General features: G+C 44.9%; 2 protein-coding genes across 2 annotated transcripts in view; one reads left to right on the top strand and one right to left on the bottom strand.

Moving 5' to 3' along the window:
• FBXL13 (F-box and leucine rich repeat protein 13) overlaps positions 1–26,541 on the top strand; it is a 127,773-nt gene that overhangs the window by 57,646 nt on the left and 43,586 nt on the right. Inside the window, exons 10-12 of the mRNA XM_040971222.1 lie at positions 14,216–14,268; positions 17,323–17,423; positions 25,014–25,143. Of these exons, the coding sequence (XP_040827156.1) occupies positions 14,216–14,268; positions 17,323–17,423; positions 25,014–25,143 (284 nt within the window). The remainder of the gene's footprint in view (positions 1–14,215; positions 14,269–17,322; positions 17,424–25,013; positions 25,144–26,541) is intronic.
• Positions 69–25,290, bottom strand: LRRC17 (leucine rich repeat containing 17). Its single transcript, XM_040971223.1, has 4 exons — positions 25,084–25,290; positions 10,990–11,911; positions 5,829–5,984; positions 69–818 (listed from the first exon to the last, which is right to left on the bottom strand). Exons 2-4 carry the CDS (start codon positions 11,771–11,773, stop codon positions 418–420), a joined length of 1,341 nt encoding a protein of 446 aa, XP_040827157.1. The 5' UTR covers positions 11,774–11,911; positions 25,084–25,290; the 3' UTR covers positions 69–417.

Below are 26,541 nucleotides of genomic sequence, written 5' to 3'. Positions count from 1 at the left end.
AAATACTTCACCTCTCCATTTTGATCCTCTTTAGATTTGCACATAGAGTCATCAAAAGGCAAGTACAAGTGAACCAAGTTTTTTTTTTTTAATTTTATTTTCAAAAAGCAACAAAATCATTTATATAGGACATGATGAAATCCTAATGCCATCCTCAGGACCTGGCTCCTGCAGGCTCCCAATGTGGAACCCTGGATCACACGAGGCCCTTCTTGAAGGGGCAGGCCAGCAGAAATGGGAGCCCCTCGATCAACACCTTTGCCCGGATAACAAATCATGGGCATCAGACTGGAAAAAAAGCTTCCATTGGCCAGGTATCCCTGCATAAATAGGCAACACAGTTCATCAACATGTAAACATATGGTTCTCTAACTCCAACATAGCAAATACCCAACTGTTCTCAGCAGAACAACTGCTTCATCCTCCCACTATAGTGACCCTCACACTGTGCTTCTTGGTCGTGTGATCTTTGTGTATTTTCTCCCACTCCTCATCTTCCGTGTCTTGGTCAAAGGTCTCGGGATAGCTTGGTAACTTGTCTTTGGGGCATTCTTCGTAATAACTCCGAACGTATTTTCCCACAGACCACCCTTTGTATTCTTCAGGCGTTTTGCATTCCAAGCCGTTGTAATGGACATTGTAGTGGTGCTTCAACCAGTAGTAGAGGTAGTGGATGTTGTAGTCACATCTCCAAGGGTTGTCTCCGAGCCACAAGAGTTTCAAAAAGTACAAGTCTTCTAGTACTCCGTAATCAAAGTTTTGCAGGTTGTTGTTAGACAAATCCAACTCTTCTAAATGTGTGAGCCCTAAAAACGCAGCTAGAGAGAGAAAACATTAAATCAGTGAGTCATGGAATCAATGCAACCGGGTATCCTAAAATAATTAATGCAAGACGTATCATAAAAGATTTCATTCGTCCTGGTATTTTCCCTCTCTCGTCTCTCAGAGTATTTACTTCATAAATAATTCCTTCTGTCTATGAAATGTCTTCCTATTTGAAGATACAGAGTTTTTGTCACCCTTATGACCCAGGATTGTCTTCTTCAAGGACTTGAGATCCATCTCTTAGAAATGGAGGCATCAAGAGAGATGTCTAAGATCCTTAGGTTTTTGTGGGCAGGCATAAGCCAAATTTGCTGGCACTTCAATTGCAAAACTCAACCCTTGCCTGAAAGATCTGAGGGTACCTCAAAGGACTGATTGAAAACGGGACTGAAAGATACGTTGATTTTGGTGTAAAGCTAAATTGGTACCCATGCAATGCATTTTTTTGGTATTATTCATTTTCCATGAAATGTTTCAAGACCCCTTGCTCGCGTGGATTTAAAACATTTTTGGTATACCTAAAACAAGTCTTTTTAAATTCCCTGTTCTGTCTCCTTTGAAAGTACTTATGTTTTTCCAATAAAGGCAATTAGTTGACACAGAGGATTCCCCAGCAATCAGGTCAGGATGTGCTGCGAGTGACAACAGGCATTGTCAAATTCTCTGACAAAGGGCTGTTTGCCACTGGTGCTGAAAACGTGCGACATGGGTGTATCTTCTTGGCTGTCTGAGAGAAGTTCCGTGTCAAGGGTTTGCCTGTGGTCTGTGTAGGAATGTCTGTATGGGACATTCTGGTACCACACTTCTTCAATGATAAAAATATTTTCTTTCTCTGCTACCTCTGCTGGACGGGACTTTTGAGCTGGAGACAATTTTGTTTATATTTCTCCACTGTACATGTGTCTAAATGTAAAATTCTGAAGTCTGTTCTCTCTCACACAAACATTTCTCCTTGATGATATTGGCTAGAATACAATCTCTAATGGGAAAAATCAGTTTTAAGTTAGCCTTTAAAAGTGTATTTCTGGATCATGGGCATTTGAGGCGGCGGGGTTGGGGGGGGTGGTGCATTATGCTGGAAAGATGCCACAAAAAAAGCTCAAAGTAGGAAAATATTTCACTCTTTGAATTGTAAGGCTTAAGTGTGTGGGGAGAAAAGGAAAAGAAAAATGTGTCGGGTGATGCTTTGGCAGCTCCGTGGGATATCAGTACACTCAGAAAATGATCGGAAACAGCTTTCTCCTAGTTTGGAGGGAAGAAGGAAGGACTCTAGTCCTGTGGTGTGCAACAACCACAGTGTCTTAACCAATGTTTTTGAATACATCTGGTTGTGTTTTGGTAAGCAATGGTCATGACTGACTTCTCATTTGTATGCCTTTATTTTTTTCTGGAGGGTGGATAAAGCCGATATCAAACACATAGCAGGACGTAAAATAATCCAAGTCCTTTTATCTTCCTAGAGCCAAGATACTGATACCTAGATTATCTCTATTTTAGTTGATAAAGAACAGACCAGATGTTGCAGAATGTATAGGTCAACCCTGATTTAAAATATTTTCTCTCTCTTTCAATCACTTGTTACTGATTTTCAATCGTCCTTAGTTTGCATTTGAAAAACATTCTGTCACATCAATACTCTTCATGATTTTCTTTTCATATTTTCTTAACACAAAATCCGTAATTGCCTGTGAGAAGATATTTTCTCTTTTGATGAGATGCTATGAGGCAAGGTGATAGATCAAGAGTCAGCTCTTGTGAGAACAACTCTGAAGGCCCAGCAACGTTGTTTTCCCAATTGCTAAAATTCTGCAAGTTGGTGATTTTACGCTTTGAGTTTGCTTGAAATCAAGTCAGTCAGCCCTTATCGTTTGAAAGCCCGTATAAACATTCGTAGGTTTCATTTTGAAAGTGCTGCTATCGTTACTCATACCACTTGTATTCAAGGCGCTTGGAAAAGCTGATTCTGAGCTGTTGCTTCAAAAGAGTTAAACCCCTTAGTGTGTATCTTTCTTTTATTTTGAACATGCCTGGCATTTTATAAGAAGGCCATTCAAGCCATGTAAAGTCTGGCAAACCTCATTGCATCTGTGTACTTATCAGCATAAATCAATCATTTGCGTATGCCTCGTTTGGCAGGGGTTCATCACAAAGACTCCGATGTATAGAAGATCTTTTATTTTTAAAACTTCTTTGCGTCTGTTTGCCTTAGGAAGTGCTCAGACGCCCTTTTGTTCTAGAAGGCACAAGAAAACCTGCTTGACCCTATCGCTTTGTTCTAGTGGAGAACTAACTGGCCTGGACTTGTGCAGGGAAGGGATGGTAACTAAAGAACACCGCTGCTAACAAAGCACCACGGTGTGTGTGTGTGTGTGCCGGCGGATGAGAACACGTGGGAATGCAGATGAAAGACCTTCCACAGAGCCCTAGGAGGCAGCAGAATTCCCCACAATCACAGGAATTCCGCTCACCGGAAGAGGGAAAAATGGTTCCTGGGGGAAATGGGTTTAGGAAAACAAGCGCATTTTACATTATTATCTACGTCTCTACAAGTGCTTTCATTTTCTCTAGCTGCCTTTACATACTATACTTGGAGTATAATTAAAATCCTGTTGATGTAGCAGAATGCTATCTTTATTCCTAGTATAATTAAAACATTATTGCGTTAGACATTGTGGCACAGCAGATCTTGTTTAAAGATGTATTTATTACAGATTTGAAAGGCAGAGTTATATATGAGGGTGGGGGGAGATTGAAGAGAATCGATCTTCTTTCCTTTGCTGGGTCATACCCCAAATGGTTGCAACAGCCAGAGCTGGGCCAGGCTGAAGCCAGGAGCTTGAGCTCCATCCAGTGCATTAGCGGAGAACTGGACTGGAAATGGGTGCCAGCCTTGCAGGTAGGTGGTGGCTTAACGTGCCCTGGCCCCAGGTGCAATGGATTAAGCCAGCCACTAGGGACACCCATGTTGCATGTCAGAAAGCTGGTTCTGGCTTGGCCCTTGAGTCCTTAGTCAGCTCCCTGCTAAGGTGCTGGGAAGCAGCAGACGATGGCTCAAGCAACTGAGCCCTGGCCATCCATGCTGGAGACCAGATGGAGCTTCTGGCTCCTGGGATCAGGAGGGCCCAAACCTGTCTCTTGCAGAGATATGGGAAATGGAAAGAGAATACTTCTAACACTCTGCCTTTCAAACAAATACGTTAAAAAAAATCCCTTGCACTCTTATTTACTTTTAATACATATACATTTAACTTAGACTATATAAGAACCTAGAGTGCCAAAACTTATTTGCATGGAAACTTTTAAAACAATGGGTTTTTATTTATGGCATGTATTTGAAAGGCAGATACATGCAAGATGTGTGTGAGCACACACATACACACACACACACACACACACCACAGAAAATGTCTGTCTCTTATTTTTTAAATATTTTATTTGTTTTTATTGGGAAGTCAGATATACAGGGAGGAGAGACAGAGAGGAAGATCTTCCATTTGTTGATTCACTCCTTCGAATTCTTCTGTGACCCACTGTTCATTCAGTAGTGTGTCATTCAGTCTCTTGTTGTATTTGTATATTTTCTAGAGTTTTTTTTTTTGACTTGTTGATTTCCATGTCTGTTAGAATAATCACAGCCTCACATTGTCTCTTCCAAGGTGATCAGTAATCAGGGCAAGTCCACAGTGACTATACCCATGCCAGCACATGCCACCCATGCCAGCACATGAAACATTCAGAGGATGATCTTCCAGAGTCACTCAGCCATCTTTGTGATCCTCTGATACCAGACAGGGTGCTTGCCCAGAGACCCACCTGCACACCACACCCTATCACGCAGCCACATAAGTCCCAGTCCTAGTGCTTAGGGCTCCCGTAGTTGTGGGGTACAGGGGCTGCACTCTACCCTTTAAGCCTGCTCTCTGCATGAAAACAGCAGAGACATTCCCAGAACCTGTTGCCTGTGGGTGGTTCATCTGGACAGTTTAGCCCCAGAGCCTGTAATAATGTGTGTAGATGGCGAGAGGGGGTGCCTTATAATCTAATGGATGCCCTGCTCACCCCCTACCTACCCTGCAAAGTCTCTATAGCTGACACAAAGTCAGTGGAGAAATACAGGCTTACCCCTCTGATAAAATCCCCTAGTCAACCATTTTTGATGTTAAAAACATCTGTGTCCCACTAGTCACCAGGTACCACTGTTGGGGGATAGGGAGAAAGAAGCGTGCTCTTCCTCTGCATTGATTTGTGGGTACTCACAGCCTTCAGCCCTCCTGCTATTGCTCCAGGCTGGACCTGAAGTTAGTGTGGTCCAGGTTCCACCTCATGTCATATCATCCATGGTGCTGCCTACCGCAGTGTACTAACTCCCCAAAGCCAGTGTCTCCCCCATCCCTCTGCCAGTCGCTACAGCGCAACCACACCTGCCACACTACTCCACAGCATCTCTGCAGAATGTCTAAAACTATTCCCTGGGACTGTGTTTCCTCCGCTTTCCTTCCACTATCTTCTCCCGGTCAAAATTAGCAGGTCTTTTCTGGTTCAACCATCTTGGAATCCTCCAATACTTAAGCTCTACTTTATGTAACCAAGTTATACTCTCTGTCATTTTCAACAGATTATAGATGACTGTTGGTGGTTGCACCAGCACACTTAGCAGACTGGGAAAGTTCCTAAGCTAAGGGCAGTGAAACTCCCCAGCTCTGTCCCGAAAGGCAAATCACGTGTCTGGGAAAACTCTTTGTCCCACATGAAAACTTACCCTAAAGATGGAAATGTTGCATTTGTAAGCACAGCCCTCAGAGTAGCATCTGTGATGCACAGGTGGACTGCTGAATGGTCCAGCTGGCCTGCTCGCTGTTCCCTGGCAGTATGTTCAATACATCAAGTTCTGCTCACTGTATCTGGGTGCCCTGGTGTGTGTGTTCCAGCAACCGTGACGCCAGCCTCCCTCTGTCACTTCCCATGACAAATACCCGTCACCCATTTTCTGCAGGAACCCTTACCAGGATCTATGAATTCAATGCCGTTGCTGCTGAGGTTTAATTTCTTGAGCTCATGTACATCTTCAAACTCCTTGGGTCGAAGCTGTTTGATCTTGTTGTATGACAGGTCAAGCTTAATGATGTCAGGCGGGATGTTGCTTGGAACTTTCTTCAGCTCTGGAAACATGAATAATATTTAAGCTATGGCACTCTTCCAGCCCTCCCCCTGCCCCATCCTGTTTTCTTCAATACTGTTAAGACTTGAGTGGTTGAAGAACCAGTTCTTGAAAAGAGGAAGGCATATCTCCAAGCCAAGAAAGTTGGTATGAGCAAACATAACGTGGGCTAAATTTTACCAAAGCCTAGTGCACAGGTCAGACTAGCTACGAGTAGGGAAATCCACGGGATGGAGTCAGTATATCAGGGTAGCCAAGGACGTCATGGTCCTGATTTACAAAAACTGGTGTCTCCTTGTTGTCAAGTGGGTCACAACAGTAATAATATTAATAATTAGCAACAGTACCATTCCTTGCTTTCTTTGTCTATGATGGGTATCACCATCATGCAGAGGATACATGCTCCTGATTGTTTTCTAATAGAAATAGTATCCACTCCCTCCACCCCCCATTAGGAAAGCTTGGCTAGGAAGGCTTAGAATCATTATTTAGATCATGGAGTAAATAAATAAGTTCTATACTGGAGAGAGCCGCAGTTGCAGCCTTTACTATCGATATGCGTAATTTTGTGGAAACTCCTTTTGGATGCGGGGCGAGTCTTGTGACGCGCTTCTAACCCAGAAAACACAGCAAATGCAAGAGGACGTTGCTTCAGTGATGCCATTGCGAGAGACTGAAACTTTGATCTTGCTATGGATCTCTCTTTGGCTCCGATGAAACAAAGCACCATGGTAGAGAGGCCCACATGGCAAGGGATTAAGGCTGGTCTCAGCTAACAGGCAGCAAGGAACTAAAGCCTCAGCCCCACAGTGCTTGATCAGCGGAATCCTGCCCACAACCTCATCTTCATGAAGGAGACTGCTTTCCCAGCGAGGCCTCAAACAACTGGTAGTAGCCCCGAGCTCTCATCAACACTTCTAGTGTCTCCTTGTGAAGGGCACTGAGGCAAAGGCCCCTGTGGAGTCACATCTGGGTCCCTGGCCCTCAGACACTTGAGATCATAAAAGTGTGTGGTTTTACACTGCCAAAGTTTTGGATGTCTTTTTTTTTTTTTTTTTAACGTAGCAACAGATAACTATTGCCTGATAAATAAGCAGAGCCCATTAAGTTTGTTGAGTGTGATAATGCAGGACAGTTAAATCCTCTCGTAAGAAAAGTGCTTTGGAAAGTTGGGCTGATCTCATTTCTGTCTTCTGACAAGATGTAGGTCTGTTTGACCTAGCATTCTGTCTGCCAACACACTGAAAGGAGAACGATTTTAAGATCTAAATTTATTACAATGTGGCAACGGTGAGATCATCCTTTCTATAACCATGGTGTAAGACCCAAGCCGGAGAGCTACACTCTCATGGGTACTACAAAGACATGGAGTCTCTAGCAATATGTTAAAACCAGATAATAGAAGTCTGAGGACAGACGCAAGAAATAATTTTTTTTGACATTGTAAGTTTGGAGGAGTTATTGGAAACAGCTGTGGCATCTTTTTTAGAAGGTTCTGAAAAGTTAGATGGAATTTTATTTCCCAGCACCCAGGGCCCCACCTCTTTTCACTTCCTGTGCTGTTGTTACTGCTTTGGTCCAAGCCACCATTGCATCTTCTCTGGGTTATTTCCATAGTGTCATAAGTCTGTGTGATCCAGTTAAGACACATCTACATCTGTGCTGGTTTTTCAGATGGTAGAATCCTCCAGTGGCTGTCCAGCTCACCGTAAATAAAGCCACAGTCTTCTCTGAGGCCCCATAATATCATTAAAGCCTGCAGGGCATCCTTGTCCCCTGCAGAGTGAGCAGCTCCAAGGTGCCAAGAGGCAGCCTGTTTGTCACATCTGGCTTCCTGAAGCCACATCTGCTGGGCTGGTTGTGGGGGTGGATGACAGAGCAACCACTGCTGGACATGGCTAAAGTAGGTTAACCACAAATCAGTGGGTCAAAATAATATGTAGGAGAACACCCAGAAACCCAGCTTAGGAAATGTGGCAGAGCTGTCAGTGCTGGAAAAAGAATGAATTGAAAAACCAACTTTGGACTTGTTAGCAAGAACCCAGGAAATGTACACCAAAGCCTCTGCCATCATGGCTTAGAAAAACATGGGGAAAGCATATCATATGTATTTCCTTGTTGAGTAAAAACAATTCTTGTGTTCTTTTATCTTAGCAGTTGAATGAGAAATTGTTAAAGAGTAGCTTCACCAGGCCAGAATAAAACAAACAAAAAAATCCACGTCTCCATTTATAGACCAGGAAGCACATGGAGGAGGAAATGGGGGAAAATGTCATGTGATCTTCCCATTCCATTGGCTGTTCTCCATGTGATTTTCCCATTCCATTGGCTGTTCTCCATGTGATTTTCCCATTCCATTGGCTGTCTTGGTTGTCATCACCCTTAGAACTACCCAGAAGGCTTGGTGATGGAAGGTAAGGAGAGATTTTCACTGCAAATAAAACAATTCTGAACTACAACTCAAGCAAAAACTATACCCTTAGCTTTAGAAGCAACTAGGGACAATTTGCTTGCAAAATTTTCCTCCAGTAAAAGAAGTAATTCAAAATAGCAACTCTTAAAACAAGACGAATTGAAAAGCTCCTGCTTTCATATATTCTTGGCAAGTCCATTTACCTCAATATGGCCTGACCATGCCTTCCAACTAATCTGACAGTTTTTCCCTTTGACAAATGAAGTTGTGTTGGCAAAGTGCCTGACTCTGTGAATAAAGCTGTTGTTTCTTTTTCTTGCTGTCAAACGTTTAAGGCAAAAATAGTCATCTTTGAGGTCCTTGTGGTCAAATTGGCATACATCGAGTACCCAGTGCATTCCATCTGACTCATCTGAATCAGCCAGCAAACACTCAGTTCCTGACTTAGGGGGATCAGCATTGGGTTTCCTGTGTGTGATCTGTATGGGGCCCAAGAGGAGGATGCAATGTTGGGAGAAAACCTTCAGCAGGCGTTGGTAAATTCTTCCTGCTATGAAATGCTCCCAGAATCTTAAAGGAAGACACTGCTAAGTGATCCATGGCTTGTAATTTGAATCATTGACTGCCCATGGTATCTGTGAAAGGCAAATTGTCTTTTCTTAATCGCAGTTTTATAATTTCTCCAATAAAAATATGAAATAGTATCTCTTTTAGGGTTATGTGCAGGAAATGACATGATGCATATAAACTGCCAATGTGTTTAGATGTCAGCTCTATTTTTATTATTGTCAATGCCACTTCCATGTTAAAGGGCATTGTAGGTTCCGTGTAAAAGCTAACACATGGAACACAATCGCCAAAACCCTTCCTGCATTCCAGCAGGGATGGGCATTGCTGAATATTTATTCTTAGTATCCGACATTTGTTAGCCATTTATAGAATTATAAAATTAGAGTAGATTAAATTCAGGTTTTTGTACTTGCCAAGAGAAATATATTATGGAGGTAGGGGAAAGCCCCGCCCCCCCCAAGAGACTAAAAACACTAAAGCAGAACTGGTCTCATTTAATGGGGATAGCCCACGAGTATAAAAAGTGGTTAAAAAAAAGAAAGCATTTTAGCATAGTGTAGCTGTAGAAGCCTTATATTTTCTGTAGGTGGCATTTTCCCCAGATAATTAATGAACTGACCTTTTCTCTTTGAGCCCGATGCACCAAGTGTAAATGCAGCTTAGACATAACAGCTATTCCAACTCAAGTATGATTATAGCTTTGTGCTGACTGTTAAAGTGTGGTTCCACCGTGGCACCGCAAGTTAAGTTGCCATTTGGCACTGCTGGCAACTCCTGTCAGAGCACCAGGCCAGGTCCCAGCTGCTACACTTCTGATCCAACATCCTGCTAATGTGCCTCTGAAGCTCTCTGCTGATGTGCCGATGATGGCCCAGATGGGGGTCTCTGGCACTCGTGTGGGAGACCTGCATGGAGCTCCTGGCTTTTGGCTTGCGTCTGGCACAAGTGAGTTAGCAGATGGAAGAACTTTCTGTGTCTGCCTCTTCAATAAGCAAATAAATAAATGAAAAAAAAATTAACATCTCCAGGGATATAGAATAACGATTTCAGCTTTGGTCAGAATATCACAAAGAAAATCTCAATAGCGCATGCCCTTCAACATGAAGCATTAAGTAGAACCACGGCCACAGCTGGATAGTTCCACCCGTCCTTGCTACACAGAACCTGCAGCTACTGTCCCTTTGAGATTTGCATCACTGAGGCTTCTGCTTGCTTGCTTGGGTTGATTATGGGTGATAACCAAGTGAAGTCAAAAGCTGATAGGCTCTGGCTCAGGGTGATCAAATTTCAGATCTCAGCTTGGCTGTTTACAGGTGAGACCTTGCCCAAGAGGCTGACGCTTCCCTGGCTCCATTCTGTACCTGAGCACCTGCTACCCGTGTTGCAAGACCCCATGGGGTGTCTGGCTCTTGGCTTCTGTTAGACTCATCCCTGTCCGTTTGTCCTGGACATCTGGGGAACGAAGCAGCACAGGGTTATCTCTTTCTGCGGTTTGTCGCTACTTAAGACATAGAGTGCTTCTGTATTTGTTTTCCTCTGGATGACTCAGGGGCAGTGAAGATAGAGGATGTTCACGGGAATGTGTTAAAAGCTTGGAGCAAGTGGAGGAGAAATAGATGAGCACTGTCCTGCCTCCTCAGAGAGCTGTCTCCTGTCCTTCTTCCGTAGGTGTATTCCTGGGCTTAGCGCTACCTGTACAACCATAGCACCTGTGGACTTCAATCCGGTGCAAGTCAGATTATACAGATGGCATTTGCACCTATTTTTATCCCCAGTGAATTCGATGTCATGGAAGATCAAAGGAATTCATTACCACCACCATTTGCCAGGAGCAAACACGTAGCACCCACATGGCCGCCCCTCCTCAAGATACTGCCTTTCCCACCAACCTCCTGGAGTCTGGGCTCCGGAAGAGCTTGGAGTGAATTTTATTCGCCCCGGAGAATGAGTTGGGAGAGCTTATATAAGCTTCAGGGAGCAGTTTGTAACCATTCCCCACCAGCAATGTAAGAGACATACAAACCTTTCCTTTTGCAGTCCAGCGTTTGTATGGGAAACACGTAGTTGTGACACAGAGTCGAGTCCACCTCGGGCTTGGTGACGAGTGGCCTCCCCGAGACTTGGGATTTGGGGTCCGGCTGTCCCTTCTCTTCTTCATCGCATAGCTGTTCGGATCTTATCTGCAGCAGTTTCTTATTTTTCAGCTCCTGGGGGCTCTCGCACTTGGCATAGTTCCCCAGGTTCCTGTTCCTGGGGATCTGCAGCATGGCGATGAGCGTCTCCAGCTCGCAGGTGCAGTGCCAGGGGTTGTCATAAAGACGCAGGTAGCTAAGGAGCGGCGTGTAAATGAACACCTCCTCGGTCAGGACCTTGATCTGGTTGTGCTGCAGTAAGAGGGTGGTGAGCTTGTTCAAGCCGAAGAACGCCTCGCTCTCGATCTTGGAGATCTCGTTCTGCTGCAGGTCCAGGCTTTTCAGCCTTTTGAACTTGGAAAACATGTTGTTCTTCAGTATCCGGATCTTGTTTCTCGCTAACAGCATGTGCAGCAAATCCTGAGGCCAGCCAGGTAACACGTAGATCAGCTTCCTCTCTTGACAATCCAGGTATTTCTCATGGAGGTACGTGTACACGTCACAAGGGAGGCCTGGTGCATAGCGTCTCACCAGGTTGGAGGCACGCCGGCTGCCAGCTGCCCGGCCAGGAGTGCCCCGGCTTCTTGCGCCACCTCCGCCTCCGGGGGAGCTTGCCTTGCGCAGTGTGGCGGTTTTGCAAAGGCAGAGCAGGAGTACCATGGCAACCACGCGCATCCTGTCCACCAGCTGGCTCCAATTCCTTGCTGTGACAGAGGGATCAGAGGAAATATTCCTTTGAAATCCCGAGTTTGGGCGATGTTAGCTAATGTGGTTCAGGAACGGTGAGAACCGGATGAGCCCAGTGGAGGTGTCCTGAGTTCATAGAAATAGGAAAAAAAAAAATTGCAAGTTAAGGATCATTGCGGGCGTTTTGCTGTTGACAGGCGCTCTAACAGCCTTTCTTTAAGCAAAGGGCTCTGGTTAATAAAAGTGCTGCAGTGATGTAGAAGGTTCCTTGCCTGGGTTAGTGGCCACTCATTTGGGCCCTAAGTTTGAAAATCAAAGCTCTTCCTTCCCGCTTAGCTGTGCAACCCCCAGCCAGTCATGTTTTTATCACATATTCAGCATCTGTCAGATGGAAACTGATGACACTTGTCAACACTATTGGGAGGAGGAAGTGGCTCATGGGTGTCAGGCATGTCACAGTGTTTGGACTGAAGGGAGCTGTCCACACATGTTAGGTGCGCTAGAAACTGGGGCCTGCAGCTCATCGTCATGTTGGATTGAAGACATTAAAGGAGTTTTCCCTGCAGCCCCGAGATGGGCAAACCTAGGAATGACTGCCTCCTGAGTGAGTGTATTTTCTGTCTTGTCTTTACTGTCCTCTAGTCATTGACTACGTTGAGTATGGACTTCACATTTTTTAAGGATTGTTTTGATTTTAATTTTTTTTGTTTCTATTCTGCAGGTATTTTCTAGCTTGCATCTGTTACCCAGAATGTGTCCACTCATTGATAAGTGATTATAGAGCTGTTGTTATTAGCTGGGGCTGTGAGGTTGTGAGTCATACACGTGCTGTCCGTTCGTTGTGGCGGCTGGAAGGCCAGGGACAGCCCCCAGTCCCTGCTCTGGAGTTTCCTTGCTGGTGTGGTCCTCTCCACCTAGAATGCCTTCTCCTCTCTTTGCTGCAGTGTCTCGCTCTTTCATTCACTTGTGTTCTTGCCCTCTGCTCCCCCACCAGCTGTTCTCGGGAACCTCACTGATTACATGACACTCTGCCTTCTGACCAGAGGCCTCTGGTCCCAGAGCTAATCAGGCACTTAGCTTCTTAGCTTTTTCATTTTTCTCTCTATAATCCATTTTAAGTGGAATGTAAGTGTAACCTAAAACATTGTAACAGGAGTGCACATTTAGCTTGGGAATGTGGACTTGTTACCTGTAAGTGCTGGGGTATCATTCCTGGCTCTGCCTGCAGCTTCCTGCTAAGACAGACCGTGGGAAGCAGTGAGGATAGCTCAAGAAGGTGAGTTCCACCTGGGAGACCTGGCTGGTGTGCCCAGCTCTTGACTCCAGCTTTTGCTCTGCCCTGGCAATTCTAGGCATTTGGGGGCATAAACCAGAGAATGGGGGTATGCATCCCTCCTCTCTCTCTGCCTTGCAAATAATTAAATAATTCCAAATTTATAGCAAATGTCTTGACTATGCCTATTGAATTGCCTATGAAAAGTTTGATGAAGTGTTGTGGTGTAATATTGTTTGCCACTTGCTTTGCGGCACATAAAGAATAACTCAAGTGGGGACTGGTTAGAGACCTGGTAGGTGGATCCATATCCCATGAAGGATACAGCTCATACATTAGAATGTAGGCGATGGGTACATAGGTATTCACTGTTCATTTCTTTCAACTTTCTTGCATATTTCAGAAGTTTCATAATAAAACGATCAAAGAAAACAAACACACACACAGACTCACACCCATCAGGTTGGAGTGGTCGTTGTGGCACATCAGGTTAGGCGACCAGTTGGACACCTGCCTCCTGAATCGAATGGAATCCTGGCTACTCTGCTTCCAGTCCAGCTTCCTGCCGATGCACAGTTTCAGAGGCATCCTGTAGTAGCTCAAGTACTTGGGTCACTGCTACCCACATGGAGTACTAGGCAGAGTACCCGCTTCCTGGCCAGGCATGGTTCAGCCTCAGCTGTTGTGGTCATTTAGTGAGTGCACCCGCAGTTGGAAGATTTCTCTCTCTATTGCTATTGTTATGGTATAGTGGGTAAAGCTGCTGCCCATGACACTGGCATCCAATAGGGGTGCCAGTTCTTGTCCCAGCTGTTCCACTTTCTTTCCAGCTCCCTGCTCATGGCCTGGGGAAAGCAGCAACAGGTTTCCCAAGTGCTTGGGGCCCTGTAACCAAGAAAGATCCAGAAATAGCTCCTGGCTCCTAGCTTTCCTCTTCCTCCAAAAACCTTTAAACAGTAACAAACACGTATATGCATTTTAATTGTGAGTCCAAAATAAATCATTTGAAGGGGGTGGTAAAATATACTTAGACGATGTTTTTTGACAATGTTACTTGACAAGGGTTTTGCTTATTTTTTAATAAATGAATCACATTGGCTGTGGGATTTAAACATTGGTGCTGGGTTGTTGAGTGATGTGAAATTTATTTATTTTAGGCTACTGCAGGAACTTGCAGGAGTTGAATGTCTCTGACTGCTCGACCCTCACCGTAAGTACGAACACCAGGGGTGATGTTGTTTGTGCAGACTCAGATTTGCAGCCTGGAGGTGGCATTGCACAGAACACATGTCTGTGTGCTCACCTGGGGTTCAAGGTGTGAAAAAAGCAAATGAGGTGAAACAAGACTAGCAAGCGATTCCACAAGTCTGTACGAAGCTATTGCCACTCTCTATAAATAGATGCTCAGCACTGGAGCCTCTGACAAGGGGGGAGGTCTTTAATGAATACACAGCAAAAGCCCATGTGAGGAGAAGAGAAATAGCTGAGATAGGAATTACATTTCCGTGGTTTTCATGGGGATCAACAGCTGTGCCAAAGTTACAGAACTCTACCACGCCTTCCCTCGGGGCACCAGGACCTAGGGAACTGTTGGGGCCTGGGACCCTAAGCTGATTTACTGAAGCAAGCTGAGGGCGAATGTAGCCCTGAGACTGTGGAGCATGGAGAGAAATGCCAAAAAACATGGGGAGGCGGGGGAAGCACCCTCCTATCCCCGCCTGTAAAGTGAGCATGGGATCTTTAATTGGAAGTTCAAAATCTGCATGGACATTCCTCATGTGTCTGCCTGTGGTTGTACCGGGGGTTACTTCACCAATGGATTTGTTCTTCCTATGGGTGGTTTGGGGTTTTTTTTTTTTTTAGCACCTATGATGTGAAAGATATTCTGTTAGTTGTCATAGGGGATTTAAAAATGAATCAATGTTCAGTTCTTGGCCCCATGAAGCTTCAGTTCTGATTATGAATAATAAATAGATCAGCCCTTGAAATTGGCTTTTTAACAGGAAAGTCAAGACAATGCCATCTGCACTGAATTTGCAAACATCAAAGTTTTGGAGTCTAATAATATGCGGGGTTGTTACTTTTCCCAAGCTACACTTTGCTCTTTTTCTTTTTTTCCTTTTGAGACAGATTGGAAAACAGGTTTGCATTTAAGGAGTTGGGAACTTTCATCCAAAGAGTCTTGATTTTGAAGCTTGTCTTGTAAACTCCTTCTCGTTCGGAAGGATTTCAGTGTATTGGACACTGATTCATAGGCCATTCTGCAGTGTGGGTGCCCAGACAGCTTTTTGCATTCATGCAATCCCCAGACTGATGCTTTAATTTTCAACGTTGATCATGGGAAGGTCTGCACTTGTTTGGATGGCCACAGTTCCGGGAGACCAGATCTCATCCTCCCCTTGAAGGATGAGCTGCGTAGAACATTCTGCATGTCCCCCATCCTGTCCCTACTTTGTCATCTTCTCTGGAGCGGCCTTTCTGAGGCCGTGGAAGCCATCTTGATCTGTTCTCCCTTCCCCACCTCATCTGCATTTCTGCTCATGTACTTTACATCAAAGAAAAATCGATCCACACATACCCAAATCCTATACTTTGATGACAGACTCAGAATAACTGCCAGCATCCTGAATGTGATGGCAGAAGTAGCGTTCATTAGGAGCCCAATACTTGACTGTTTACGTGCCAAGAACCTGAACCATGGCATGATCGCAAGGATTTACTGCTTAAAATAGAAACACGTGTTCTCTCGCAGGGACGGTTTGCTGCCTCATATATCAACCTGTTTCTTTCCAAGTGTAACAGAGGCGCTGACCTGCAAGGTTTTGTTATTTTTCCCTATCTACGGCTCTCAGAAATAGCTAGGGTGGAATGTTAAACATGAATGTTTCTGCTGGAAAAATGAAAACAGCTCTGCCCTCTTGAGTGCTGTTGGAAAGTGGGCCGGTAACCATGCAGATGTCTCCTGCAAACCACGTGGTCCAGCCCAGATGCAGAGGTGCCTGCAAGGACCTGTTCCTTATAGCACAGATGCGGTACCAAGCATCGCATGGACCAGAAGTACTTAAACCTGTTGATGTTGGGAGATGCGCCAACCATTAAGAAGAACATTGCAATTCAAGCCTTGCAATTTACGTGGTCGTATTAGTTTCAATTTAAGAGCTTGTGCTTGATGCTAATTTTTTTCTTCATCACCATTTTCTTATCTCACTTTCAGCTCCCCAGGGGAAGGTTACTTGAGTCTGAGATCCTCTCCTACCCCGACCTCAACTCTGAATCCTATGTTCGATGTATCGGTAGCCTGAATTCCACTTCTGCCCTTTCCAACTGACCACAAGTTTCATGAAGATCTGCTTAGCTGTTTTCATATATTTAGTAACAGAATCACAGCAACTTGATTCACACACACACCCACACACTCCCAAACACTCTTCATAATATAGATAGAAGTGTGTAAATATGGATTGAGTTTTTTTTTTTTTTAACATTTTATTTATTTTTTATCGGATACACAGGAAAGTCTGAGAGGAAGATCTTCCGTCCATTGGTTCACTCCCCAAGTGGCCGCAATGGCAAGAGCTGAGCCAACCCAAAGCCAGGCACCCGGAGCCTCTTCTGGATTTCCCACGTGGGGGCAGGGTCCCAAGGCTTTGGGCCATCCTCGACTGCTTTCCCGGGCCACAAAAGCAGGGAGCTGGTTGGGAAGCGGGGTTGCTGTGATTAGACCCGGCACCCATATGGGAACCCTGTGCGTGCAAGGCCAAGGACTAGCTGCAAGGCTACCATGCCAGGCCCTGGACTGAGTTTTAATGAGCCCCAGTTACTAAAAGCATTTTTTACTGCTGTCTTTCAAAATAACGTTAAAGGTTTTGTTTGTTTGTTTTGTTTTGTTTTTGTAAGGCATCCGTTGTTTTGTTTTTTAATCTGTCTCTTGCATCTGAAGTGTCAGGAGTGTTTGACACTTTGACCCTGTGGAGATCAAGTTTTCCCATCACGGAGTTGAACATACAGAGTTTCACATTGTCATGACGTGTCCCTGTGATGGAATGGGATTTTATTTCCAAAAAAATAAAAGAGAGAGAGAGAGCAGCGTAATAAAACTTGAAACAAAAACGATTTACTATTTGATCTCAGCTAATATCAAAGATGAACTCTTGCATCTGTTTTCTTCTGGGCCAGCAAGAGAGATGGTAGGAATATAATTGCAAAGCTGATTGGAATTTGTTAAGATTTCTCCCCCTGACACCTCTTTCTTTTTTCCACGTAGGATGAATTAATGAGGTCCATTTCTGAGGGCTGTCCGGGGGTGCTCTATCTCAACCTGTCCAACACGACCATCACCAACAGGACCATGCGCCTGCTGCCAAGGTAAAGTTTGCGTTCTGTGAACGTGTACCGTGCGTGGCTCTGGCTTGCTCCGGCATTCCTCGGCAGCGGGGCCGATATGCCTCACTCGTGTGATGTGGCCCCACTGTTCTGATGACAGCACTGCTGCTGTCCAATGCCTCCGCTGCTGCCTGCACTTTCAGGATCTGGCAGTCCCAGTGGGATACCTGCTCTTCTGCCTTGGCTGGTGTTTTGAGACCCGGGTAACAATGCTCAGTGGCTTGAGTTAGAGTTTGCCTTTCTCCCCCTCTCTCTTTCTGATCTCCCTTTCTGGACATTGGAAATCTATCCCTAAATTCCAGCCTGGTATCTGGGACCTCTCACATGACCACCCCAACTTCCTGCCCGCTCCTAGACTTTCAATGCTGCCATCCGGGTTCCCTTCTGGAAGGCTCCCCAGGAAACTGTCAGGTGTGGCTTTTTGCCTGTTAATGAACAGGCAACTACCTGGACACCAGCGTGCCTTCTCCTCCGTCGGCACTTCTTCAGTGAAGAATGGTAAAATTCATCACATGTTTCTGTCGTTCAACTATGAATCTCAGTACGGGAAAATCAGTCAGGGAGAGTATGTAATCATGATGGATAATATTCAAAAGTTGGTTTTGGTAAAACATTTCCCAAACTTTTGTGTGAGAAGAGCTATTTTTGCAATTTTATGACTTTTTTTTAAAGAAAAAAAAAACGCAGACATTTGGAAAAATTTAAGTAGAAAATATTCTGGGTGGTAATTTTATCTTCTCACTCTAACCATTTTCTGCAAACAAGCAAATCTAAAAAAAGTGACCCCGTAATTTTGGTTTATCCCATGAATCGAACTGCCACATTTTATTTAGTTAAACTCATCATGTCTTTCCCTGAAGATTTTTTTTTTTCTGATAGGTTTTAACGTAGAGGGTCTTAGGCAAGTGAAGTGCTGATTTGGGATGCCTGTAAGCCATATTGGAGTGTTTGGGGTTGAGTCTCCCGCTTGTGCTGGACTGAGGGCAGTAGATAATGGCCCTCTGGTACTTGGGGTCCTGCGAGCTGTGTGGGCTAGCCAACCGGAGTTCCTGGCTCCTTGCTTCTCCCTGGCCAGTTCCAAGCATTGTGAGCATTTAGGGAGTGAACCAGAAGATGAGAGAGCTCGCTCTCACCCTTCCTGTCTCTTCCTGTTCGTATCACTTTGCCTTTCAAATAAGTAGATAGATTAGAAAAGAAATGAATGACTAAATAAATTTAATATCCATCTACTTATTCTTTTCTCACACAGTATTTTAAATTCAAATATATAGTGTGCATAATTAATCCGGAACTTACTTTGGTAGATAGACGCAGCCCCGATGTAAATCAGGCATCAACAAACTGTGACCCAGGTGGCCAATCCTCCTGTCTTAGTTCAGTTCTTGTGCCAAGAATAGCTGTGGATTTCAAGTGTCATTGAATTCTTGTGGCTAACCAACTATGCCTGCACGTGAGTCCTCCTAATTTATCCGAACGTCTCACTTATACACAATCAGTGTGCAAATCTCATTACTTTCTAGCATCTCTTACACGTTACTTCTTCTTTGCTCCTGGGGTTTGAATGCATATCAAGTTTTTTAAAATGAAAGTTCTTCCTAGATGTCTTTCCAATTGGTTTTGTGAATGGCAACTTTTCTAATTCTACCGTCTCGATATTTTCTGAAGTAATCATTTTTGGCCTTGGCTATGAGTTTCAGACATCTTGAAAAAGTTTTAATTTGAATGATCGAATTGATTTCTTCCCTTTTGGAAGGAAAACTTAGAGCTATGAAATTACTTCTAAATAGGAATGTAGGCAAAGGTTGTAAGGTTTGATGAATGCTGTTTCATTTTCTAACCAAAGCACTCTATTTGTTTTTCTTCTACGAACTGATAATTATCTAGAAGTGAACTTTTGTTTATAATGGACCAAAATGCTTTTGATTAAACTTCTGCTTTAAATTATGTGGTCCAGAAATACATACTGAGTCATTGCTGGTTTTTTTTGGAAGATATTACTGTTTTTTTTTTTTTTCAGTGGCTTGGTCTAATTTCTTCAAATCACCCACAAATGCCTAAAACAGTGTTTGTTATAGATAGTCAAATTTCTCTGTGTATGTGTGTGCATGCATATACATTCTTAAAACTTCTAGTGTAACAGAGATATGTCAGACTTTGTTGAATTTGTTTTTATGCTATTTTACACGTAAAGATTAATAGATGTCTTATTATAGATTATAGAACTTATTCACCTAAAATGGTATCTCTTATCCTGCCGGGATTTTCATGAGCACACTGCCTTCTGCGTTGCAGTCCTTCTCTTAGGGTTCCAAGCACAGCACTGTTCCAGCTAACAACTGGGCGGGGTGGCACTCTTAGCTCTGTGTCTGGTCCAGAGTCCTGGTCCTGCCTCTGGTCTCTTCCCTTCCGACTCATCCAAGAACCATCTTCCTAGCATGGCCACACTCTTTTCTTCATATTCCTTAACATCATCTCATCAAACCCAACTGCCCAGGCTCTCCAACTTTTCCACAGTTGAGATGCCCTTCTCTTTTGCTGAGTTCTACCTTTCATCCTTCAAGTTGCGCCATCTGCGAGAAGTCCAGCATGATGTCTCCTTTCCCTGGATTATTGTAATAGCAACATCCCGTCAATTCTTTGTCATGTTTTGCTCCACTACAATATATGCCACACGTAGAGTGGGTAGTAAAGCTGTTTGTGTTTAAAAGCAACAGCTTTGAGAGAGGAGACAGAGGGGGAAAGTAAGAGACACAGAGAGAGGGCGAGAGGGTGAGAAGGAGAGAGATCAATCTTCCATCCGTTGTTCACTTCCTAAATGCCTAAACAATTCGAGCTGGGCCGGGAATCAGAAACTTAGTACGGTTGCCTGGACTCAAGTATATGGGCATCACCCACTGCCTCCAACATGCCCATCGGCAGGATGCTGGAATGAGGATCCATGTCCCAAGGGAAGTGTGAAACCACACCGTTCCTCCATGGGCTCTCGTCTGCTGCCATGGAAAGGTGACTAATTATTTTTCCCATCAGCCCTTTGCCCGGTTTGGAAATGTGCAATTTTCAGGAGCTGTCCTATCACGACAGTCTCACCACTCCCCATCAAAGACAGGCTGACAAAGAAGCTATCATCTGGACTGGACAGCCACCAAGGTCTGCAAATATGAGATCCCATCACCCCACCTGGACCTTCTACAGAGTTCTGCCAACTTGAAACTGCCTTGGTGAAACTGAAGAGTGACGCTCCGTTCGGAAGTTTCACATAAATATATGATTCTGTGTTTCTTGGAGTGATCATTCCATCAGGTGTTAAAGATGTAACGCAGAGTTATTGAACTCTTTTATGAGGAAAAAAATACAAGCGAGCAGAAGAAACCAAATGATCTCTATGGTTTCAATAAGGTCAGAGTAATAGAAGACAAATCAATAAATCTTAAAGGAAGAACTTATCCCAAGTAAGAGCCTATTGTTAAATAATTAGGAAAAGATTTTTTTAAAAATAAAAAAATAATAATAATAAACCAAGCCTAGTCTGCAGGAACTGTGCCTTGAAGCAGATTTCTAATTATCAATTGGACTCTGGGCTGGGAAAAGGATGAGGCAGATCTTACGGAGGAACAAGCCTCCTTGCCAAAATTCAGAATACAAAAATAACAATATTACACACAGTTTGCCAAGTATGATTTTGCCGTCACTTGATGCTTTTCCCATCCCCAGCGGTTCCGAGTCTGTAACCTTGTTAGTCTCCAGAAAGGTCCTTGGGGCCAATCCACATTCCTGTACTTGACTTTTAGACTGACAGTTCCCACGAGGTTCCACTGTGGACACAGCCACCCAGGGAGCTGAACCCAGCCAGCAGCCCTTTAGTCTAAATTACACGTTCTCAACCTGGAGTCCGTGAGTCCCCCCCTCGAGCAAAGCATTAAGGGGCCCTGTAAAGTTGACTGTTCAATTTGTTTTCAGAGAGAGAGAGAAAAAAACAGCTAATTCCCTCACAATAGCCACTAGGCCAGGCCCAATTATTTTTTTATTTTAACTAAACTCCAAGCAAAATACAGGTAAGAACCAGAATAATGTTAGTGCCTGGGTCTTTTCCATCTATATAAGTCAAAAATAGATGCCTACCTTATTACAGTTGCCTTATGTATTTTGAAATATCACTGATACACGTCATTACGGCCTATTCATAGTAGTCTCTAGTTGAAATTTTTTTTATACATGTAAACACAGATGCGTATAAATTACTGTTCTACCCACTTGGATTTTAAAAACCACTGTAATAATTACACAATTTGACATAACCAACTGCTTTCGTCATCGTAAGCACTTTATTTCATGCTTTCAAAAATGTTATGCTGGGGCCCGGCAGTGTGGCCTAGCGGCTAAAGTCCTCACCTTGAACACGCCGGGATCCCATATGGGCGCTGGTTCTAATCCCAGCAGCTCCACTTCCCATCCAGCTCCCTGCTTGTGGCCTGGGAAAGCAGTCAAGGACAGCCCAATGGTTTGGGATCCTGCACTCTTGTGGGAGACCTGGATGAAGTTCCTGGCTCCCAGCTTCGGATCAGCACAGCACTGACCGTTGCGCTCACTTGGGGAGTGAATCATTGGACGGAAGATCTTCCTCTCTATCTCTCCAACTCTCTGTATATCTGACTTTGTATAAAAATAAATAAATCTTAAGAAAAAAAAAAAACGTTATGCTGGAGAAGGCATTCAATGCACAGTGGTTGTTAGGATGGCCCCGTCTCATATTGGAGTGGCCCGTTTGGGTCTGTTTCCGAGGCCAGCCTGCTTTTAACATGCACCCTTAGGAAACAACAGGTCATGCCTCTAGGGCGTGGTCCATGCCATCCACATGGGTGACTCAGTTCGAGTGCTGGGCTCCTGGCTTTGGGCGTTTGAAGAAGTGAACCAGTGGATGGCAGATCTCTGTCTCTCTCAGCCTTGGTGTTTCTGTCTGCCTTTTGGGTGGAACCTTATTAAGAAAGGAACCCTTCTGCATTGCGACAGTTGTCCATAACAAAGACAGTCAAGAGGCCATGCTCAATTCTCGGCTCTGAAGTGTTGTGAGTGATCGTGTGGATTTAAAGAACACGAAGCACAGGCCTGGGCCAGGGTGGGGGACCCGGAGCGACCTATCACCCTGACTTTTGGCACTGTTTGTGTGCGACACTTAACAACAGATGCATATTTATTCTGTTAGTAGAAGATGATTCTACAAATTCCAGAAAAATAATCAACTGGCCAGAGAAGTCGCAATTAAACAAAACAAAAAACAGCACATGTGTTTGTAGAGCTTGTGTCATCGTCCCTGATGACTTCAATGATCAAAACCATCCAGTGAAGGCTGTTTGGGCTCACACAGAAGATGCCAGTTCAGTTGGCTGCATTTCAGATGGGGCGTGTGCCAGGTTTGAATACCTACCTTGACTGCAGATGCCAGCTTCTTGCTCTTATACACCCTGGGCAGCAGTAGCGATGACTCAATTGACTGGGGTCCTGCCACCGACATGGGAAACCTGGATTCCTGGCTCCCAGTTCCAGCTCTAGCCAGTGGCCATGGTGGACATTGGAGAACTGAGCCTGCAGAGGCGAGATTTGCTCTGTCTCTCCCCTACCTTCCCTTCCTATCTCTCTAACCTCTCAAATAAATAGACATTTAAAAACAATATCACGACACCTAATTTCTTGCAGTAATCATCACACTTGTGTTGAGAGTAAGCCCGTAAGATTTATGTCTGCTGTGTCTCACACACACACACACACACACACACACACAGTCCCAGGAGAGCTGGAGGCCCAGAGCGGCTCACAACTTGATCAAATTCCAAAGCCTTGTGTGTGTCTTTCTTTGGGTGACACAGCCTCGGCTTACTACTCCTTTCTCCGAGTTAGAGGGTTGGGAGATTGTTTGAAATGCTGCCTCCCATTCCTACCCCGCAAGGAAACTGCTTCCTTCTGCTGGACCACAGGGTGAGGAAGAAGCTTGCTCAGAGCTTTGGTCATACTCTGCGCCTCCTGGTGGCCGTAGCGTTGGAATGCGAGTGCTGCTCCCCCGTCCTTGGCCCCTGGGAGTCCAGTGCGTTGGTCCCTCTGTGCTCTGTCCAGTCTCACAGACACAGCCGTCCCAGGAGGAGAGCGTGTGTTCTGAATCAAACAACTCGGCATGGACCAGAAGTCATTATACCATGTCGATGCGTTTTTCAGATGTTAGGAAAAATCTGATCGACAGGCACTGTTTACCTATATCATTTCCCATGTACGTGGAAAGTAAATTTGAATATTCAGTTGTAGGTTTTTGATTCTTTTGGCTTTCTAAGTTGCTGTGAACTTGCAGGTCATAAACCCAGAGCATGTAATTAATTCTATTACAAGAGCAGGCAGCAGTGGGAATCCTTACACTTTTTTTTTTTCTTTTTTAAGTTAACTCCAGAGGGGGGAGAAAGAGCGAGGAGAGAGAGAGAAAGAGAGAGAGAGAGAGAGAGAGAGAGAGAGAGAGAGAGAGAGAGAGAGAAGCATGCACGAGAGCTCCCATCCCATGGTTCACTTCACAGATGCCCAGCGATGGCCAGGAATCAGGAACTCAGCAGTACCAGGCTCCCCTGAAGTGGCAAGCACCCTAGTACCTAAACTGCTTTCCAGTGTTTGATTCGCAGGAAGTAGGGGTCAGGAGTTGGATCTGGGAATTGAACCCAGGCACTCTGATACAACACGAGAGACTCAGCTGTTAGACCAAGTGTCCACCTTGGGCATTTTTAACAAGCGCCAGGCTTGGAAGTGCTCAGTACCGTCATCCTGCAAGACAGGTTCATCTTGGTCATTCCTCTGCCTCTTGTCCCCGGACTGTCCTTTGGGTCATTGTGGTAACACTATGTTTTATCCATCGCAACTCCAGGGAGACTCAACAGCTTCAGATGTCATTTTTATTCTTCTCGCGTGCCGCCCACTCATTCTCAGACTGTTCTCTTTAACCCCCGTTTCAGCTCTACATACCAGCCTTTGTTTGAAAGCAACAGAGCCAGGACTTTAAAAAAAAAAAAATCATGCAAAGCAAAATCTACTTTTCCAAACCATGTGCTTATCAGATCCATTGTAAGAGCCTGCAGTATTCAGTTTGGTCACCTTCCCCTCTGCCCTCCACCCAGTCCCGTTTTCTGAAGTTTTCTGAAGGCTCCTGTTTCTAAGCGTTTTGTATATGACTTTAGGGTTCCAAAGATTAAAAACCTGAAAGCGAACATCAAGTAGACTTTGCCTTTGATTTTAAAAACGAAATCCCAAGCAAATATGAATGCAACCCTTTCCTTATCAAAAACAAACAAACCTGTACTCCAATCAACTTCCTTAAAAATCTAAGCACACAGTCTTTAGTTATTGCACGATAATTATCACACTCATCAGGCGGCATCAGATACGCTCACGCAGTCTCCTTCCACGAACAGGAAGAGATAAACAATAGCATTAAGTTGTTGAACACGTGTAAGGAGAAAGCGCTCGTTTACGCCTTTGCTTCTCTTCATCACGGTGGCTTAAGAAAGACGCGAGCCTCCTCTCTTTGCTCTCACCCTGTCTTTTCAGGAACTTCTACAACTTACAAAACCTCAGCTTGGCGTATTGCCGCAAGTTCACAGACAAAGGATTACAGTACCTGAGTTTAGGGAACGGATGCCACAAACTCATCTACCTGGACCTGTCCGGCTGCACCCAGGTTCGTTCGTCTTTTTTTCAGCCTTCTGTCTCCTGCAGCCGGCGAGCGAGTCCCCGGGAGGACCGGCTACAGGCAGCCCTCATGTTATTATTATCCTAATGTCTGTGCACAGCGCGGCGGAGCAGCAGCACGCTTTGCAGAGGTCTTAAATTACATGGCAACAGCTGCTACTATAGGCTCTTGGCTTCCTTCCCCCCGTGGGAGTGTTAGATTCACACACAGGCAATGCTCATTGGATGGCGGGCCGACCCGCTGCGTGCACACGCTACGTGCACAAGCGGGCGCCCGGGACTCCAGAACTTGGAAGCTTTGGTGGTGTTGCTCGCAGGACGCAAACAAAGAGAAACATCTGCTGGCAGAGCCTGCAGGGAACTCCTGAAAAATCAGTGCGCCCTCTCCAGGAGGGTTCTGGGTAAAATGAAGCCCGCGACCGGTTTGAGCCAAGATCATGGTTTTTTTTTTTAAAAACTGGGTTCCTGCCTTGGACTGAAATACAGTGAGGTTTTGAAATCTCCAGGGGGCAAATGTTTTATGTTCCCAGGAACCAGATGAAGGAAGATGGGCAGGAGAAAGGCGAATGTGCTGAGGGATCAAGCTTGGGGTCTTACTGGTAGTAACTGCTCAGGGCTAGCCTCTCTCTGCTTCACTTCAATATAGGTAAAAATCAGAATCCTTTTTAAGGTTTATCGTACATTATTTGAAAGGCAGAGTTACAGAGGAAGAGAGAGACAGAGACAGGTGCGCACACACACACACACACACACACACACACACCCCCCTACACCCCTACCTTCCATGTGCTAATATCCCCAAATGACTACAAAAGCAAGAGCTTGAAATTCCTGGTAGGTCTCCCATGTGAGTGGCCAGTGCCTGAGTACTTAGAGTCAGCCTCCGCTGTTTGCCAGGTGCAAGAGCAGGGAGCTGAATCAGAAGCAACCAGGACTCAAACTGGTGCTCGGAGGGACGTACACGCTTCACCGCAGGCTGTGGTCACACGTAAAGACGTATCCTTAGTGCTGACACTGAGGTACACAAAGTGGATTTAAGGTTCACAGAATGATAAATTGATTTAAGGGTGATAAAGTGAACACATACATACACAACATGGATTGCCTCACACAGAGCAGTATGTGTCATGAGGAGGCAGTGGGGCTGGAAGATTGCCCGAAAGAACAGGTGATGCAGGATGGAAGAGAGAGAGAGAGAGAGAGGGAGAGAGAGAGAGAGAGGGGGAGAGAGAGAGAGAGAGAGAGAGCGAGTGGTCGGCAGAGAGCAGCAGTTCCTTTAGCTATTGTCTGTGGTGGAAGAGCGAGCCATCCCCTTAGAGTTGTCGGTCTCTTTTGTAAGGTAAGGGGGCAGTGCCTTAGCAGATGGGAAGCCAGCTGGGAATTCAGT

Source organism: Ochotona curzoniae, unplaced genomic scaffold, assembly GCF_017591425.1.
Source record: "Ochotona curzoniae isolate NIBS_2020 unplaced genomic scaffold, NIBS_Ocur_1.0 contig_21, whole genome shotgun sequence".
Taxonomy (NCBI): domain Eukaryota; kingdom Metazoa; phylum Chordata; class Mammalia; order Lagomorpha; family Ochotonidae; genus Ochotona; species Ochotona curzoniae.
The sequence above is the reverse complement of the archived record's forward strand: the minus strand, read 5'-3'. Positions and strand labels throughout refer to the sequence as shown.

Coding starts and splice junctions, on each gene's coding strand:
- LRRC17 (XM_040971223.1), bottom strand. CDS start 11,773: ATGCGCGTGGTTGCCATGGTACTCCTGCTCTGCCTTTGCAAAACCGCC. Junction 5,985..10,989: donor GCTGGACTGCAAAAGGAAAG/GTTTGTATGTCT, acceptor TCATGTTTCCAG/AGCTGAAGAAAGTTCCAAGC. Junction 819..5,828: donor CATTGAATTCATAGATCCTG/GTAAGGGTTCCT, acceptor TTCTCTCTCTAG/CTGCGTTTTTAGGGCTCACA.